Here is a 17,961-nt window from a genome sequence, read left to right as displayed (position 1 = left end):
CATGAATCTGAATGTGGTTGTCAAAAATAGCCACTCTAGCACAGCTAACAAACTGGAGAGGCTGTTTTAAATGTAGTATCTGTTTGTCAGATCTAGCTGACATAAAGGAAGTGGAGATTATCTTGCCTCTGCCCCTGGAGGCTTCCTGCACTTTTCTCTGAAACATCAGTGTCTGGCCTAGATTGATCTCTAGCAGAGCCAGACTGACACCTGTGGCTGCAAACAAGAAGGGAGACTGATGTACTGCAGAATTTTATAATCTGAATCTCTTAACAGGTTACATGTCTGGACAAACAACCCCAAATATCCCCTCCAGAGACTGAAAATCAGTGCAGCTTCTTTGTACAAAAGGCCAATAACAGATTTGTGCACTGCCTGTGGCAGGCCCCTGTTCTCCCATATGTGCTGAGAGGAAATGCTGGAATAGGACCTGGCACTTTAGTCAGAGTAATCCAGTAGTGACCTGGTATTGCTGCCAGCAGATCACACTCAGAAAAGCCTGCCTGCTTTTTTTGCATTTGATCTACCTTAACATATTAGGCAGGAAAGAGGAGGTAAAAGTGCTTTAGCTGCTCCTAGCAGATTAGGACATATAGGCATTGTCTGGGAACAAATTGAGTAGCAAGAGGATGAATCAGGTTCCTAAGCAGTTTTAACTGCTGGGGCTCTGTCATCATGCCAGAAGGGACTGGCTCAGGGAAGTGATCCTCGAGCCGATCCAGCTGGGAGGCCACTTAGATGGTTGCATTTGGCAGTTCAGCCTACTCCTGTTTATAGCCCTCAGTGCCAAAGTAGCGTTGCTGTGAGACCCGACAGGCAGGACAGCGAGGAGCACTGTGGGAGAGGGGCTGCGTTAGGGAGCCCAGCACCGCCTGCTCATGGCAGCCCGGCCACGTGCTGTCTTAATCATACCCAGTCTGCCGCTCCAGCAGTGCTGGGTGCCGCCACGATCACAGTTCCCTGTGGTTCCTGGCTGCTCTCTGCAGGGCCCTGGTTTAGCACAGGACTTCTGCTCACGTTGCTTTTCACTGACCTCTGAACTCGCCTCTCTTCCAGAGAGCCCAGCATTTACAAATGATTTAGGTATAACCTGATGTGATCAGCAAAGTGGAAAAGTTGTTGAAATGTGGAAAAGTGTTGCGATAAGTATCACAGGAAATGCCTTTTAACCTGTCCACTCCCCAGATTTCCTCCCACCACTGTTACCACCTGCATGAAACATGAAGTACCCAGCTGCTGCCTTTTCTCCTGGGCCTTTACATGAGACCTGCTCATATAAAGCTTTTTGTACAGTGTGCATTTATTCTGTACCTTTCCTTCCTTCCCACATTATGAGTCTTTAAGTCAAGATCAAGCTTCCTCCTCTGGTTACGGATGTCGAATGAGAACCTTAAAGTAGCAGCGCTCTCTGTCAGTCCATCTGTATTGGTGCTCCAGCCACAGAAACAGCCTTGCTGGACTTCTTCCCTGGAACTAATTCACGTATTAGATGGAGACAAAAAGATCACTGGGAAGGAGGAACTTTATACTGTTGCAGTATCAGTGGTGTTGCTTTGAGCCGGTGAGCCATGGTTCACGGGAGGAAGTTTGGGGGGTTTCTATGTCAGTGTGGAAGGCACTGAGTTGCACTTCAGTGAGCAAGTCCCCAGCTAGCATTAGTGAAACCTCAGACACGAGGGGATCCCCAACCCCTCCTGTCCTGGCCGCAGCTATTTCCAAATATAAACCAAAGTATTTGCTTTGGGAAAAGTGAATCCCAACCTAATGCATCATATTGCATGGAGTTTTCTGGAGCTTATCAGGCATCTCCTTGGTTTGGGAGCTCAGCCACCAAATTCCCCTCCGCTGCCTTGAGCTCCATGTTACTCTATGATGTGGTTCCTCCATGACCACCTAATTTTGACTGTTGGTGAACATTTTCCCAAGCAACTGCAGCAGGACCCACCTGCCCAAGGAAGCCACAAGCAGGACCTACAGTAACAGGTCCAGCCTCACCAAAGCACCAGTGAGGAGCAGGATATCAGAAGTCAGGACGCTGCAGAAAATATTCGGCTCATTCAACAATATACCTGAAAGGCAGCACAGGATAGACTTCTCATGCAGCTGTCTCAGCTGAGGAGCTGTGAACACCTGTGGTGTTCAGGGACAGCTCACTAACACTTTCCCATCTAGTTCCTGTTCCAAACATTGCTTCACCCTCTTAGGAGACAGCCTTTCCACTGTGCTCCAGCCAGAGGGACATAAAGCGGGGGGGCTGAAAGGGGAAAGGAGAGCCAAGAGGCTGAAGAAAGCATCTGTAACAAGACATTTATTAATGTGCAAGTCTCTGCTCTGAAACAGAATCAGCTGCTTCCACTGGCTGGGTTCCCAGCAGCACTGTCATGCCAGCAACAGCTCAGCCACTGCCGAGTCTTGGCAGATAAAACAGCGAGGCTGACCAACATGGACCACAGTCCCACTACATACTCAGGTCCAGGAGACGGTCGGGGTTGGTGGATACTATGAAGATATAGCTAAGGCAGGATAAGTCTGGTCCAATATGGTGGGCTTTCTGGCTGATGTCTCATTTAATCTAGATGTCATTCAGGAGTCATCTTTCAGCTTCTGTGCTGCATTCTTCATAGGCCTCCAAGCAGACAAGAGAAGGAAGGAGCTGACGTGGATGCTCTAAGCTAAGGCTCCCACCTCCACTGCAAGGCTCAGTCCCATTGTTACCGTGAGGATCCATGCCCGAGCTTTCATCCAAACATACCAGGTTCAGGGCATAAAACTCAGAAGAATCAACATCTCCCCCTTGCAAACAGACCTCCCAAACAGTCAGAGCAAGCAAAAGCTGCTGGACAGACCATGTTGGATAAGGGCAATGGGATGCATACAACAGACCCTCAACTGCACCAGCTGGGACTGGGAACCAAATATGCAAAGAAACTTTGAGCTGGTCCTGTTACTTAAGACCAAGGCAGACAGAGGCCTGCATGGGCTAACAGGAGCTGTAAGTAGGTTCTGCTGATACAAAACTTATTGTCTAAGTCAAACACTCTCATCTGGAGACAACCCTTGCCTTTCTGCAGAGGTAATTTCACACTGATAGCTTTGGTCCATCAACAGAGGCCTTTCGGCCAGGAAACATGTGGCACCCATCCCTGCCTTAATCCTCCATACAGCAAGCTTTTAACAGGACACCAAGGGGTTTGAGGGCTTACCTGTAACAGGAGCCCCAGAGAAGGATATATTTCTGCTATATCTGCTGCCATTGCAGGGCTGACTCTATTAAACTGCTGGGTTTGTCTCTTCCGCACCTGCCGGAGTCCTGTGCTGTCCTTCTCCACTCGTGCCCCGCTGGCTGAGGCCCAGGCCCTGGCAGCACAGGAAGGCAGCGCCTCAGTCTCCTGCAGAAAGATGGATTGCTGAGAGCAAGACCTAGGGATGGGCACAGAGAGCACAGGCCTGCAGATCCCAAATGCTGCCACCTTCCCCTTCCATTAGGCATTTGGCTTCCTGCCAAAAATCCTCTCTGTCCAGGACTAACATTTTTTCCTCACAATTTTCCTTCCTTCCCTGGAAAGCTCCAGAAGACCTTGTTGAAAAGGTTTTTCTAAGGCTGTCATTTTCCTTTCTTCCCCAATGCTGAATCAGAACTGCACTCACCTTCAGAACAGAGAATTTTCATGGGCACAGAGGATTGGAAATGATCTGGAGAGATCATCTAGTCCCAGCCCTTATACCGACAGCAGTGAGGACAGGCTTGCATTCACAGACAAGTGCTTCTGTAACGTCCACTGAAGTTTTCCAAAGCTCTGGTCTTGGGATTTGGCTGGTTCCAGCGATACAACTCACTAGTATGGGCATTTTGCTATTGCCGTAGTCAGCGCAGGGACATGCTGGCCGAATTTCTGCCACGTCTAAGAGCAGTACTTCAACGTTACCCCACAGCTGGAGCATCACCAATGCCTGGAAGGGAAGGGACACAGGTGAAACACGTGACACTCCACACAAGACAAAGACAAGCTCACATGCGCCAGCTGTGAACCGGGTCAACCTGAGGCCCTCACCTGCCTCCAAAGCCACCTGCCCGGCTTAAACTTCAGTTGTGCTGGTGTCAGCCCTGACCTCCGAAGGCGCCCGGGGAGAGGAGTGAGGAAAGCACATGGGCACAACACATCCCTCAGCAGGTGACACTGGGCTGGGGCTGGAAGCGGGAAGAGGCTGGGCTGACCGGGTTAGCTCTGTTTACACAGCACAGCGGTAAAGCCTGCTCATCCTTCTTAGTTCCCAGTAAGCCAGAGAGTCATAACCCTCTTTGGGCCATACTCAGACAACAGGGCAGGAATTTAGCTCAAGGGATATCAAGCATGGGTTTAGATTGTATTTGACCTAGTTTGTGACTGCAGTAGCATCACAAGGAGCACCCCTGCTCTGCTGTGGGGTACAGGCTTTGCGAGGCAGACACCTGACAGAGGCCAGGGCTGGAGCCAACAGCCCCTTTCATGCCTAATGAGGCAGTTCCTGGAAGGGTGGAGAGTGGGGGCAGGCTCCCACTAGGTCAGATCTGAACCAGGGTCTTACAAACAGGAGGATCAAAATCCTGCCTCCAAGTCTGCTATCCCTATCCAACCCCATTGCAAGCCAGGGTGAAGAAGGATACGTGAGGATTCAACTTGTTCCAAGTCAGTCAATGTCTCCCCCCAGCAAAGCATTCATTACACGCAAGGGCTCACCAGCGGGAACCTTTTCTGTACAGCTCAACCACAAGCAACACAGAACTTCAAGGACTGTAAGAAGTTTCACCTCCTGTATCTCCTTGTGGGTCACAGACAGCTCTGGGCCAGGTGGGGATCTGTGACTCTGCTTTCTGAGGCTCAGTGCCTGCCCTGCTCCTGGTCACACCTATAAGCAAGACACAAGGCTCACATTCTCCACAAGCTCTACGTGGTCACACCTCGGGGCTGATGTCGATAAAGAGGAAAAGGCCAAATTTAATCAACCTGCATCTGCTGCCTCCTAATCTCATTTGAAGCTGGAGATAAAGGTATCAAGTTTGCTTCTGGCCAGCTGCCCCCAGACTAGCAATGACAGCCAGGCTGTAGGTTTTGGTGGAGGAGCCCTCCAGACTGGCCAAAGACAACAGCGGCTTCAGATCAGGCCAAGTCCCTGATGGGGCACCGACAAAGCTCTGAGGCAAGACAAATCACATCTCAGTCTGTAGCAGCCTGCCTCCCTGAAACGACCCCTCCGCATCCCTGGAGAGCAGCAGGACAGTACAGGCCGTTCAGGGTGCGTCTCATCACTGGGAATTGGCAGGAGCCGGTCTCAGACTGTGGTGGGGATTGTAGGGTTGGTGTCGCCTTTGTGCATGCCACATCTGCCAATATCCCACTGCTTTTTCTGGCTGACCTTTCTGCCTGCAGTGTTAGCACTGATCTCCTCACAGGCGCTGCCTATTCTAGCCTTTCATTCTCTATTCCTGGACTGGGCCGGATGGACTGAAGTTCTCAGGGCAGAAGCACAGGTTGCCTACACAGGTATAAATAAAATGTTGTGTGACCGCACACAAATGATAACTAACCACAAATCTCTGCTTCAAAATGCAAGTGTTTCCAAGGCCTGTATAACTTGAAGGTTTCTTTCCAGCAAATGTTTTATGGACACCATGAACACGGAAGAGCTAAATACAAGGAAAGATGAGTCTGACATGCCCAGATCTTCTCTGAGGAAAGCAGCATGTCCTGCCATGGTTTTAAAGGCAGCTGAATGCATATCACCCTTAAAGATCTATTACTACACTCACATTTGGCTTCTCCCCAAAAGCTCTCTACTGTCAGACCAATGCACTCTATAATACAGCTTTGTTTCAGGGTGTACCAATGCCGGTTTTGAACGAATCCCTCCTCCCCTTCCATGCTTGTTTTGCAAAATAACTTTGCCGTGGCAGTCTTTGTATGGGCCTGGCTCCGAGATCTGTATCACCTGGTTTAGGGAAAAGAGATGCTTGAGAAAATCTTCTGGCTCTATCAACACCAACACCTCTTCTTCCTCTTCAGTCTTCACCATAGGGTCATCCTAAGGACAGAGAAATCCTTCCCAATTGCACCTTTCCAACACAGATGGCCAGCATGAAAGCAGAACTGTGAGTCTCCACCTATTCAGAGCCCACACACCGGGAGGCACTAGCGCTTGCAAGGCTACCTGTCATTATGCTGGTGAAACAGCATGAATGGAAAGGTAAAAAGCTCCCCGAACATGCAAATCACTGAAGGTGCAAAAATAACCTGGTAAGGAAGACAGTGACAGCTGCAGAAATTGCCAACTAAGAAAAACTGGCTTTGTCTGCACAGTAGGCTGTTATAGGACCACAGTAGCTGTTATGTTTTACCCAGCACCAGCCAAAGTACAGATCCGCCTCCACCTGAAATTCTTGTAGCGGGGATGAGCATAGGAACAGTCTACTTCTGCCTCCACTGCCATTCGGCTACTGTTTTACACAGTACCTTCCAGTAGCAAATTGAGATGGGAATCCTATTTAGTACTAGAAGGTACGAGCCCTCTTTTGAATTCCCAGTGAGCTGGGTTTGAGAAGCAATCACTGGGCTCTCAAAACTGAGGGCCCTGCAGCAGATTTGACCAGCCTTTTCCAGACACGCAGCTGGTGCCTGTGGCAGCATGCCACATGCAGCATCTGGTTCGGAAATGCTCTCGAATACCCACTGAAACCTCTGTGTGAATGACTTGCAGTGGTCTCTCTCTTGCTTACTGCAGATTCCCCAGGCTCACCTTAGATGCACACATGCATGAGATGCAGGTGTATAAAAGACATTGGCTTTGAAATAATTTGCATGAGAATCACACTCAGCTCCGTTCCTTGAGCTAACTGTGGTCACAGGGAATCAATGTTTCTGAGGCTGACAACTCTATTGCCCTGCCTAGACAGCCAAACCAAAGCTTTCACCCCACAGCACATCTGTTGCCAGTTCACATTTACAGAGACAGTGGGAGGGACTCACTGGACTAGGCAGAGTGTTTGGCATACTTCTCCTCCAGGTTATGCTGCAGGGAATTGCTTTAGGCTCAAAAGAACATTTGCACTCCAAGGAAATTAAAACTTTGATCCAAGTGTCCAAGCCAGGATCTCTGAGGAGACCTGTGGAGAGGGAGAGAACAATTCTGACATGAGAAAAGAGGTATTTCATCAGCATTAATAAACATCATAAAAAAGGCAAGTGCAAGACAAGAGGAATTATGCAGGAATGGGAAGTATAGTTTCCTGTAGCATGTGCTCTTTGAGGACTGAGTCACTAACTGGATTATTGATTTCTGACTATCTCTGCATACATCTATAAAATTGTCCTTCTTCCTTTCCAGCCAAGTATCTGAGCAGTGACATGCAAATTGTTGCAAGAACTGTAAAAATCAGCTCACACACTCTAAGTTACTAGAGGCAAACAGGCAAGCTTTCAAAGCCTGCTCCTCCACTTCCTCAAGACCTACTTTTATTAAATTGGTAGAAACTTAATTATCTTTGAAATCTCTCCCTTTCTGTGAAATAAGGCTGAAATTAGCCAACAGGCTGAACAATCATTAGCTAGGAAGTCAGGCTCCACCACCCATCTATATACGCAACCTGTAAACGCTCACATAAGCCCTGTTTCCAGAGAGCTCTGAGCACTGCGATTAGGGCAGCCAGTCTGGATATGCACGTGCACATCACCCGGTGAGCCCACAGGCAACGTGCTCCTCATTGCTGGCTCTGCAAGTACTGTAAACTGTAGTTAACACAAGCCGACACCATCCCTTACAAACCTTCTTTACAGCTGTCTATAACCGTGCCAAACAAGTTTGGGCTGAAGTCTTCCACAACAGGTACCTTTCCCAGGCTGCACTTTTTTGGGAAATTTCAACAAAATAGTACAACTATTTCCAAGAATATAAGGGAAGGTGAAGAACATGCTTTTTATCCCTGTTAAAAGTATCAACATCTTGTTTAATTAGGGAGCTTTGCCAGATGGACTTGAAGTTTGAATCATGCTTTCATGAAGATGACAGGAAGTTATGCACATCTGAGGGTTAATAATGTCAAATAAATACAAAAATCCCAGCTCGCATGTGAGTACTACAGGCTTATCAGAATTAACGGCTGAGCGTGCCGAAGTCTCTCTCCGCAGCAGCATCCCTGTGTCTGCCAGCTCTGCCGGGCAGGCCAGGCGGGCAGCTCGGCCCCGGCCTGCTGCCTCTGGGGCAGGACACGGCACAGGGACTCCCCTGGGCGGCCGCGCTGCTGCGGGCTCCGAGCGCTGCTCCGCGCTCCCCGCGCTCCCCCTGCTGGCACCCAAGCACCGGGGCGGCGGCGGCGAAAAGCCGCGGGCTGGCGCGGTGAGGTGAGGGGTGAGGAAGGCAGGAGCCGGGGCTGAGACCTAGGCAGAAACGGGGGGCAGAGGAAGGAGATGAGCAAGGCTGAACTGGCGAGCAGCAGGGCAGCGGGGGATGCGAAACCAGCTGGCAAAGAGAGAGTATCATCTCCCATCTCCCTATCAGCACGGCCGATGTCAGCTTTCGTCGGCAGCTCAGGGAACCAGGATCCTGGAGCCCACCAGCCCTGAGGACTCAGTGGCCAGTGTGATTCCCACGATGGAAGGGAAAATCACCCGGTATTTCTCTATGGGACGGTGCCTCGTCCCCGCAGGCTGCCTCCCCAGGCTGGTCCCGCGCAGGGGGGTCACTCACCTGGAGGAGAGCTGCAAGAACACTTCTCTGAAACACAGACACATGCACGACTGCAACCTCCACGACCTCCCAAGCCCTGCTTGTAACCAGCTGCTCCACAGCAGGTCGCATAGCAGAACAGATCGCGGTACAGCAGCAGAGACAGCCTCACTAGCATGAACATGAGCTCTGATTATTTTATTGGTGCAAATGTAGTATTAAGTCCCTCAGGAGTGTGTCTGATAAAGCAGCGAGATACTTGCCACCCCCCAGAGAACCGAAAAACCCAGCGCAAGAGCTGCGTGGAGGAGAGTAAGCAGACAAAGAGGTGTCCAAACGCCACATTTAAGGATATAAAACATGACCTAAACGTATCTTGCTGCTAGCAACGGGCAGCGGAGCGAACGCTCAGCGCAAGGACCACACAGCTCGCAGAGGAAGCGTGTGACAGGCTACAGCCACCGGGGCAATTCAAACACATCGCGGAGGGACGGGACTGTGGGTGCATAAACGAGAGCGGCAGCTCCTATTCCAGCTGCTGGGGCTGGGCACAGCGCCGCGCTTGCCAGGCCGGGGCTCCGCAGAGAGGCGGCGGCAGCCCCGGAGGCGCTCGCCATGCTCCGCCGCGCAGGCCGCGCCCGTCGCCATGGAGACGCGGCCGGGGCAGCGCCACCCGCTGAGCGGCCCCCGCCGCTCCCTCAGCCGCGGCGCGGCCGTTCCGCGGCGCCACTTCGGCTGCGCCGGGGGCCGCCGCGCGGGGGGCGCGTTTCGGGGTGGCACAGGAAGGCGTGGGGCGCCGGGCAGCCGGGCGGAGCGGCCGCGCCGCCATGGCGCGCCAGCAGCGGCGCCGGGTCCTCGCCGCGCCCCCGCCCCGCGGGGCCCGGGCTGCGCCGCCCCTCGCTCCGCCCTCTTCCCTCGCGCTGCCTCGGCCGGGCGCGGAGCAGACCGGCGGCGGCGGAGCGTAGCCATGATCTGCCTGGCGCTGGCGCTACTCGCCTACATCCTGCAGAGCGGTGCGGCGCGGGGCGGGGCGGGGGGCGCGGGACCCCCCCCCCCCGCCGCCCCCTGACCACCCCGTCCCCCCGCAGCCCGCGGCGGCGGCGAGCGCACCTTCGTGGCCGTGAAGCCGGACGGGGTCCAGCGGCGCCTCGTCGGGGAGCTGGTGGGGCGCTTCGAGAGGAAGGGCCTCACCCTGGTGGGCATGAAGCTGGTGCAGGTGAGCGGCGCGGCGCGGCCCGGCGGAGCCGCGGCCCCGGTCCCCCCCTGCGCCCCAGCGGAGCTTCGCGCTCTCCCCGCAGGCCTCCGAGGAGCTGCTGAGAGAGCACTACGTCGCCCTGCGGCACCAGCCCTTCTACAGCCAGCTGGTGAAGTACATGAGCTCCGGGCCTGTGGTAGCCATGGTGAGTGCGGGGCGGCGCTCCCCGACCCCGGGAGCAGGAGAAAGGGCAACAGCGTTGGCTTGGGGTCTGATGCAAAGCACAAAGGTCCCTTCAAAGCACCTGTACTGAGCTGAAGGGACATTTTGCTGCAGTAAATTAAACCCACTCACAATTCTGATCAGTTTTCAGAATTGCCTCTTGAAGACTTTTTGGCAAGATCCTTTCCTGGCTGCCTCTGGGGTGATCAGATAGGGGATGCGGAGGAGAGATGCTGTGGCCTGTGCTGCTGGGTGAGCTGCAGAAGCTGATTCCAGCTTTCCTGTCACGTAGGTCTGGCAGGGCCTGGATGCGGTCAAGACAGTCCGCGCAATGATTGGGGAAACTAACCCGGCCGACTCCAGACCCGGCACCATCCGAGGAGACTTCTGCACTGACATCAGCAAGTGAGAGCTTTTTGTTCCCCGAGTAGTTCTGTGAGCACCTGCCCAGGCATTCCCGCGCAAGGCTTGCCTAAGCTGCACGAGTCTGCATCAGAGCAGAGGTCGTAACAGGGGCCTCTCATGGTTTGCCTTTTCTGCGCTTGTCACAGCTGTCTCGCTCAGCGTGGCAGCTTGCAGAGCAGCACTGCACAGGCCGTGCTGAATTCTGCCTTCTGAGCTTGGGAGGAGCCTAGGCTTGAGTCTTCCCTGCTTTCTGAGGCCTCTTCTATCTAATCTAGTATTTCTGTCTGTCTAGTAGGAGCTTTTCATTTGGTTTTTGCCCCAGGGAATTGGGCTCTGTCAGGCTGTAAGGAGGAAGGGAGGAGAGGGGCACCTAGAGAGCTGCTTTAGGTCTACTAAAGTCTGAGTCATTAAAAACCAAGCAGGACTTCTGCAGAGGAGGCCCACATGCACTACAGCTTTCACCAGTGAAGATTCACCACTGCTGACCTCTGGTGGCTGTAGCTAAGCCTGGCTTGTGGTAGGCAAAGCTTTTATCTGACTCCAGTGTTAAGTTTCTGTTCCTTGGTGTCTGATACCAAACCTACTTCACAGGACCCTCTTTGACAGGGGGGTAAAATCTGAAGACAAAGCTTAAATTACATAAAAAGAAGCAGATCTCCAAGTAAATAGCCACTTCCAGCTCATCTTGCAGCAAACGTGATTCCTCATAGGAAGCAGTGTTGGGAATTTGCAGCTCCTACCATATCCACAACCTAAGCTATGTTCAACATAACCACAACCAGCCCTGAGCCGGAAAGAAGAGAGCTGCAAAGTGGGGAGGGAATACCTTACACTGTGACTGGCTCAGTAGGTTTTATTAAGTTGATCAAGGTGAAATTTTCCCAGCTGCAGCTTCCCTCCCCCTTTTCTCTGCTTAGTGCAGACTGATCCCTTTCTTCTTCCTGCAGAAATGTGATTCACGGCAGCGACTCGGTTGAGAGTGCCCAGCAGGAGATCTCCCTCTGGTTCCGCCCAGAGGAGCTGATCTGCTGGGAGGACATGGCTGAGCACTGGATCTACGGCTGAGCGCTGGATCTACGCGTGATAGGAGCAGCCTGAGGGAAGTATGTCTTCCTGACTCAGGCACGATGCGTTTCCATCCATTTCATTTCGGCCCGTTGGGCTGGCTGTGGATTCTGCTGCAGCGTCACGTGCTGTTGGGGGTTTCTATTTTGGGTGGGGGTGGAGGGGTCCTGGGAGCTGTTCTGTTTTTAACTTTGCAGTTCAGCTTCTTGCAATAGTAGCTGTTCCTTTTTCTTTTCTGCTGTAGTAAATAATTAGTGTTGCTGTTCCGTTTGCTGTAGCGTCCTAAAATCCCAAGTAGCTCAAGCAAAAACTGGGCTCTATGCCCTTTACAGGATGTAGGGCAGGCCTACGTGGTACAGTAGAACAAATGCTCCTAACCACTAGGAAAGGTGCTCTGATTGCTGGATAAGAGTGATCTGATCGGTATCATCTACCTGGATTTCTGCAGGGTTCCTCACCAAAGGGGGTGGTTCCTCACCAAATTTTAAAGAGTTAAACTTCTGTGGAATACAGGGGAAGGTTCTTCCACGGGTTAAGAAAAAAATGGTCCCAAGATGGGGAATGAAGGATAGGAAGAACTCATCTCTCTTCTTTCTGTTGGTGGAAGGCTGTGGTGGGAGCTCTGCAAGGTGCATGCGAGGACTGGTGCCAGTTCACCTGGCTTCAGAAGTGATTTAGAGAATCCATGAAAGGAAAACTCACTAAATGCTGCTGTTTGAACGCACAAACACTGCCTCTGGTTCGAAGAATCCCTGGGCTACAAGTGTTGGGAGTGGGGAGGTGGCTTGTCTAGGTCTGCTCTATTTTTCCATAGGCCTCTACTGCTGGGCTGCGTAGACTGTCCTGACTCAGTACAATCAGTCTGACTGTACTTGACGAACTAATGAAACAACAGCATCGTGCAAACCATGAGAGCAGAAGGGGAAGAGTGAGGTGGGAAAGGATTTTAGGTTTTGGGCTCAGAAAGAATCTGTCCTGCACAGTGCAAGCTGTGAGCTCTTAGCACCAAGTTCTGTGAGATCATGAGAGATCTGTCTTGTTTGATGGTAGAGGTTCCCTTTCGGGAATCGTTTCTGGAAAACTACAAATCTCTAGTTTGTAATCCTATGCCCTGAACATATTACATGTTACATTCTTACTGGAATGTCAGACTTGTGTGTTAACATCCTGGGTCTTTAACAATGTTTAATTGGTTATCTGAAAGAAGACATTAATGATTACCTTCACCAGCTCCTCCCAGCTGATGTGTAAAAGTCACGGCGTGGCCTCTGCTGTTCCCTCCAAACAAAAAATGCCAGAGGAGGCTTCTGAGGAAAAATGTGCAGAAAATGAACTTAAAAATCCTGAACCTAAACTCATTCATGTGCTGGGAGAAGTGGAAAAGGGCACAGAGCCTCTCCTGTGTGAGTGTACTGAAAGGTGCAGTGGGCAGACCAAGGGGCACAGGGACAGCTCCTATGGCCCGGGCTCCCAAACCTCGGGGCTAAGCTGCCTGTGCTGGCCAGAAGGCATTGCTCGTGGTGCTGCACCCCAGCCTGCCCCGCGACCGCAATGCAGGGTTGGCCACAAAGGCTGATGCAGCTTAGCGATCTTTGACAAGGTGTCCCCTACACACAGGGCAAAGTGGCTCTGGGAGAGGAGGTGGCCCAGAGACCTTCAGTTAGGCTCCTGCTGTGAACCATCCACCTTTGGAGAGGCTTCTCTGCTTCTACTGACAGCAGGGGTTGTCACAGGAGATCCTCAAGGGCACCTGTGTGAATATGTCCCTTCAGTGCCATCTTTGGGAAAGGAAAACCTTCAGGTTTTCACACTGTTGACCATTCCTTAAAGCTGCGTTGTGTCTGAGCCCCCTGCACAGCCTTGGCAGCACATTAGGGCAGGGACAGTGACTTTGCATCCTGCCATGGAGTAGGTGTAGTTTTAAATCCAAGGGAAGGAGGTTCCCCAGAGCTTTGTGCATGCAGACAGACATGTTTTGCCCATGCCCTAAACACCTGTTTCTCTCTCCAGATGACCTAGCTTTGTAGCTGCTGGGGAATGATGCAGCTCCACAAGGGCAGGGAGAGTGAACTCAATCCCCACTTCCACCTCCGGACTGGCCTAGAGCATCCTGGGGCTGGGTAGGGAAACACCAACAGAGACATAGGAACAGGCATGGACTGGGAACAGACGGTCTTCCTCTGGTGACCACAGTCTTCTTCGGCTGCCTGATTAAAGGGTGCAGCGTCCCTGCTGGCAGCCAGGACTTGTGCTGCCCCCAGGGCCTTGCCAAGTGGTTTACAGCTCCAATTATGTTATAGATTCCATTTGTTTCCACAACAGTCACCCATTTGCTTTTTTTTTTTTATTATAAACTTTGGACAGTCCTGTTGTCTCTTCCACTGGTTATTTTCCACATGGATCTGGAGGGGGTGGTGGCTGATGAGCAGGTGTATTTAGGCCAGTGCTGGCAGAGAGGTGTGTTAAAGGGGATGTGAGCTAAGTGCTCTGCTTGCAAAGCCACTGCACCGAATGACTTACATTTTACTGATACTGAATTGTGCTGCTAGTTACAATTTTACTTCAGTACCCCAGATATGCACCAGCAATGCAGCTAATGAGGAAGCAGCCACAGTTTGTCAAGACATTAAAAATCATTGAGGAAAGTAACTGCAAGGGAACCTACTTGATGTAGTTTATTTTAATGACTAACAGCTGGTAATTGGCAAAGGCAATATTTATAGCTTCATACAGTTTTTACTACTTTCCTATTCTGTTGCCTCTTATTTATTATTGCTACATCCATTCCTTGAGTTTATTAAATTTTACACAATAAACACTACTGGGACTAAAAGGAACAAACAAGCACAATGAACCCAGCTTTTTAGAGGCAGGAGTAATGAGTGTCATGGATTCTTACCAGACTTTGTCAGGTACGACCCTGCAGTTGACAGCAGACATAGCAGCTGCTCTGATGATGAGACTGATGCATTAGTTCTTTGACAGTGGCCCTAGTATGTGATCTGAAGGGTGTCCCCCAAGGAAGCTGTAGTTGGACAGTAGCTGAATGGGTTATCCTTTCTGCACTTTATTTCTGACATTAGGAGAAGCTACGGATTGCATAGTCCTTAAGCACACGTACCCTGCAGGATCAGCCCTTTCTGGTCTGACTCAGTGAGCAACATGCATCTCATTTGCCAAAAGACTGCTAAAAGGTGAACACCTGAGCTAACCACCCTTCTAACAGCCCTGCTGTTACCACAGACTGAGCAGAAGTTTCAGTTTCAGGAACAAAACACAGAGGCACTTGATGTTAACATATTTATTACACACAGAACAGCTATGGTTCATTCATAGCACAAAGGACAAAACACAGGAACATTTATACAGCAGACTCTACAGAATGCCATCTTCAGACTGAACAGTGGAGTTTACAGGCCCTGTAACACTTAAAAAAAATCCTTCTTTAACATACAAGATACTTTATATAGATCACAGTAGAGACATGACAGGGAATTGTATTGAAGCCAGTCCACTCTCACCATGCTGCCCAGCAGCTAATAAATGCCAATGGGAATATGCCAACGGCAGTTGGTTTTATTTAGCTGTAGCTGCCATCCCCCCACCTTTAAGCTTGTGTTTCTCTTGGGAGAAAAACATGTATCAAACTGGAAATGAAACTGCTGATAGAAGCCTGAGACCTGTTTCAGCTGTGAAGCCAGCTGAACTATGCAACTGATCTGAGATGCCTCCAGCCTGAGTTATCTGGAGGAGGGTAGGCTTGGAGCCATCACCAGGCTGCCTCAATTCAGGATTCCAAGGGCTACATTTTAGACTTAGTAAAATTGCACTACAGAGCTGGCATCTGTTTTTTGATCATGTGTGTTGCTCTGCTAAGAAATCTTTTTTTTTTTTTTTTTTTTTTTTTCCTCTCCTTTCCCCTCTAGTGAGGAAGCAAGTGCTAGTCACAGTCTGGTTTTAGACTTGTTTGATTTTTACAAGTTTCACCAGTTTGCCTGGGATAAAGAACCACCTTTGACTGGGGTGTGTATTGGTAGTGCTGATGATACCGCAGGCTCTGTGGTGGGTGGGGTAGCAAACTTTTATGGGAATTCCTTGCCAGTTTTACCTGTAGGATCAGATTTCCTTGGGAGCCTCCTGTGATGAGCTGGTATGTCCTACCTGGGCCCAGTTCAGTAACTGCCTTGTTGCTTATCCTTTGTGTTAGCCTTGTGATTAGGAGTGAAGTTCTGGCCATTCCAGGACTGCTTTCAATAGTTTGCCCAGGTAGGATGAGATAGCAGAGCCCACATTTTGCATATGGGGATGGACTGCTCATGCATTTCTTTCTTCAGGGACATTAGTTTGAAAATGCCCAGAAATAATCAGCTCCTGCACTCTACATTTTGGAAAGCTAAGCAGTGGAAACTGCAGTAGGTACCATTAGCTTTCGGTTATCTGCCTGTGGTTGTGCTCTCCCAGCAACACATGCAAGTCCTTGCTTCTAAAGAGGCAAAGTGCTCTCCGACCCACATTTCCCAGCTCTGCCGGTGAAAGCTAAGGGAGGAAACAGACGTAAGCTAGAGTTATGGTGCTAGGGGAGAGTTACTGCTCCTGAGACACCAGTAACCTGAAGGATTTCTGGGCAGTAATCATAATCCCTTAAAAAGGGTGCCTGGGATGTCTGCACACCAGTCACCTTTGCAAGCGGTTGTAAAACCCAGGTTGGCAGGGGAAAGAACAACTTTTGAGGCTTCGAGCCGTCCCAGTAACTTGCTTTTGGTCTCTTACACAGCCTTTATGAGCTCACCAAGTATCAGAATTTCACCTGAAAGAACAGCAGCAGCAGCATAGCTACTGCCTGGAAGATGCTACAGCAATTACTAACCATGTAAGATTAGTTATTTCCTCACAAGAAACTAGAGAAAGTATTGATGCAAGTAATCAAACTAGAGTTTAGAGTGATAACTTTAATTCTTCAGGACAGAACAGTCTAGTAAGCACAGTAGCCACTGGTCTCCAGCGCAGGTAGCTGAGATTCTTAAAAGTTAATGTAGGAAAATAATTACAGCAGAATCCCCAGGTAAGTGTTCCCTTCACTTCCCTTAGACGATCACCACAGTAAGATGCATTCTTTAGCACACATATAAAAGGACCACAAAAAAGCCAGAAAAATTTACTTCCTACACTTGCAAGTGTTTTCATTATAAAAACTACACAAGACTATTTATTCACAGAAGATGAAAAGAAAGAACAATTAGTCTTAGTCCAGAGCATTGTGGCTTTACCATTATCTCACCCCTGTCTTAGGCTGCAGTACTCTCATAAAGCCCTATCGGCCATTGTCCAGCAGGAGACGGGCTGAGAATTTCTGGAGCCTGTCAGCTCCTAAGTAAAAACACTTGGCAACATTTCAAACCCTCCTGCGAGGGCAGTGCTACACAGAAACTTTGGTTGTGATGGTCAGGCAGAACTGCCAAGGGCGTTAATCTGATGCTTCTTACACTGACTGCCCTTTTCTCTGTTGATGCCTCATCACTGTATTTCTTCTACAATGAGCCTAGGAAAAGTACCTGTCCAGGATATCATATAAAAAACTAACGCAGGATACTCTGCATTCTGACAGAGAGTACTACACTCCCCAAACGCTTCTTTGAAACACGTATAGCTAACAGGAACTGCCCTCTACTCATCTTGCTGTGTACGTTAGACAACTTCACATCACTGCCAGTCTTGCAAATGAGAAACTGCCGTTGTCGCAGCCCACAGCACGCGCTCATGTGTACCCGGGGTATCGCCACAAACGCCTGCACCGCCGTGCCAGGGAGCCGCCGGTCGCAGACTCCAGCAGCCCTTCAGGCGCAGCCCACAGCAGCGCAGCGGGGCCGGTGCCCGCAGCAACCGGCGCTCCGGGCCTTCAGGGAAACCCCCGAGCGCGCCTGACCGCGACACGCCGCCCCGCAGCGCTGCGCGGCCGGGCCGCAAGGGGAAGTGGCTCCGGGAGCTGCCGCGGGGCTGCTGCCTCCTCCGCGCCCGCCACCCTGCCCCGGTGCCCCGGGGGCTCCCCGCGCCGCCCGGGCCGGCGGGCCGAGAGCGCCCCCAGGCAGCGGCCCAGCCCGCCCTGCCGGGCGAGGCCGGGCCCCGCCGGGGCAGCAGAGGAGTGGCAGCGCCCATCCCGGCTCCAGCTGCGGCCCTCGGCGACGAGCAAGGCCAAGGCCCCGGCCCCGGCCCCGGCGCCCCCTCACCTCATCGCGCCGCGCCGCACATGGTCCCGGCCGCCGCCATCTCGCCGCCCCGCCCGCCGCCGCGCAAGGCCTGCCGGGACAGGGCGGCACCAGCCGCGGGGGAAGGGTGAGGCGCGAGGCGGCGGGGATAGGGCCGCTCCGGTCACGTGGGTC

At 51.4% G+C, this 17,961-nt stretch overlaps 2 protein-coding genes across 3 annotated transcripts; one reads left to right on the top strand and one right to left on the bottom strand.

Moving 5' to 3' along the window:
• Positions 1 to 2,293: 2,293 nt before the first annotated feature.
• Positions 2,294 to 17,884, bottom strand: EME2 (essential meiotic structure-specific endonuclease subunit 2). Its single transcript, XM_064519944.1, is given in 11 exon segments — positions 2,294 to 2,626; positions 3,204 to 3,389; positions 3,543 to 3,627; positions 3,838 to 3,900; positions 3,902 to 3,951; positions 4,789 to 4,871; positions 4,874 to 4,906; positions 5,065 to 5,173; positions 5,968 to 6,060; positions 7,002 to 7,138; positions 17,809 to 17,884. Coding segments are annotated over 10 exon segments (894 nt in total). The 5' UTR covers positions 7,026 to 7,138; positions 17,809 to 17,884; the 3' UTR covers positions 2,294 to 2,458.
• On the top strand, positions 9,467 to 13,950 carry NME3 (NME/NM23 nucleoside diphosphate kinase 3). 2 transcript variants are annotated; one of them, XM_064520506.1, is made up of 6 exons: positions 9,467 to 9,710; positions 9,786 to 9,913; positions 9,996 to 10,097; positions 10,407 to 10,519; positions 11,467 to 11,622; positions 13,595 to 13,950. In XM_064520506.1, the coding sequence occupies exons 1-5, from the start codon at positions 9,665 to 9,667 to the stop codon at positions 11,582 to 11,584; spliced, it is 507 nt and encodes a 168-aa protein (XP_064376576.1). In that variant the 5' UTR covers positions 9,467 to 9,664; the 3' UTR covers positions 11,585 to 11,622; positions 13,595 to 13,950. The 2 variants fall into 2 exon arrangements, with proteins under 2 accessions (XP_064376576.1, XP_064376575.1); XM_064520505.1 differs by having other exon boundaries at positions 11,467 to 13,950.
• Positions 17,885 to 17,961: the final 77 nt, after the last annotated feature.

The sequence above is a fragment of the Dromaius novaehollandiae genome, chromosome 14 (genome assembly GCF_036370855.1).
Source record: "Dromaius novaehollandiae isolate bDroNov1 chromosome 14, bDroNov1.hap1, whole genome shotgun sequence".
Lineage (NCBI taxonomy): Eukaryota > Metazoa > Chordata > Aves > Casuariiformes > Dromaiidae > Dromaius > Dromaius novaehollandiae.
The sequence above is the reverse complement of the archived record's forward strand: the minus strand, read 5'-3'. Positions and strand labels throughout refer to the sequence as shown.

What these genes read in the sequence shown, in the direction of transcription:
- NME3 (XM_064520506.1), top strand. Translation starts at nt 9,665, where the DNA reads ATGATCTGCCTGGCGCTGGCGCTACTCGCCTACATCCTGCAGAGCG. An exon ending in CGCCTACATCCTGCAGAGCG is followed by an intron (nt 9,711 to 9,785) that starts GTGCGGCGCGGG and finishes GTCCCCCCGCAG; the next exon opens with CCCGCGGCGGCGGCGAGCGC. An exon ending in CCGGGCCTGTGGTAGCCATG is followed by an intron (nt 10,098 to 10,406) that starts GTGAGTGCGGGG and finishes CCTGTCACGTAG; the next exon opens with GTCTGGCAGGGCCTGGATGC.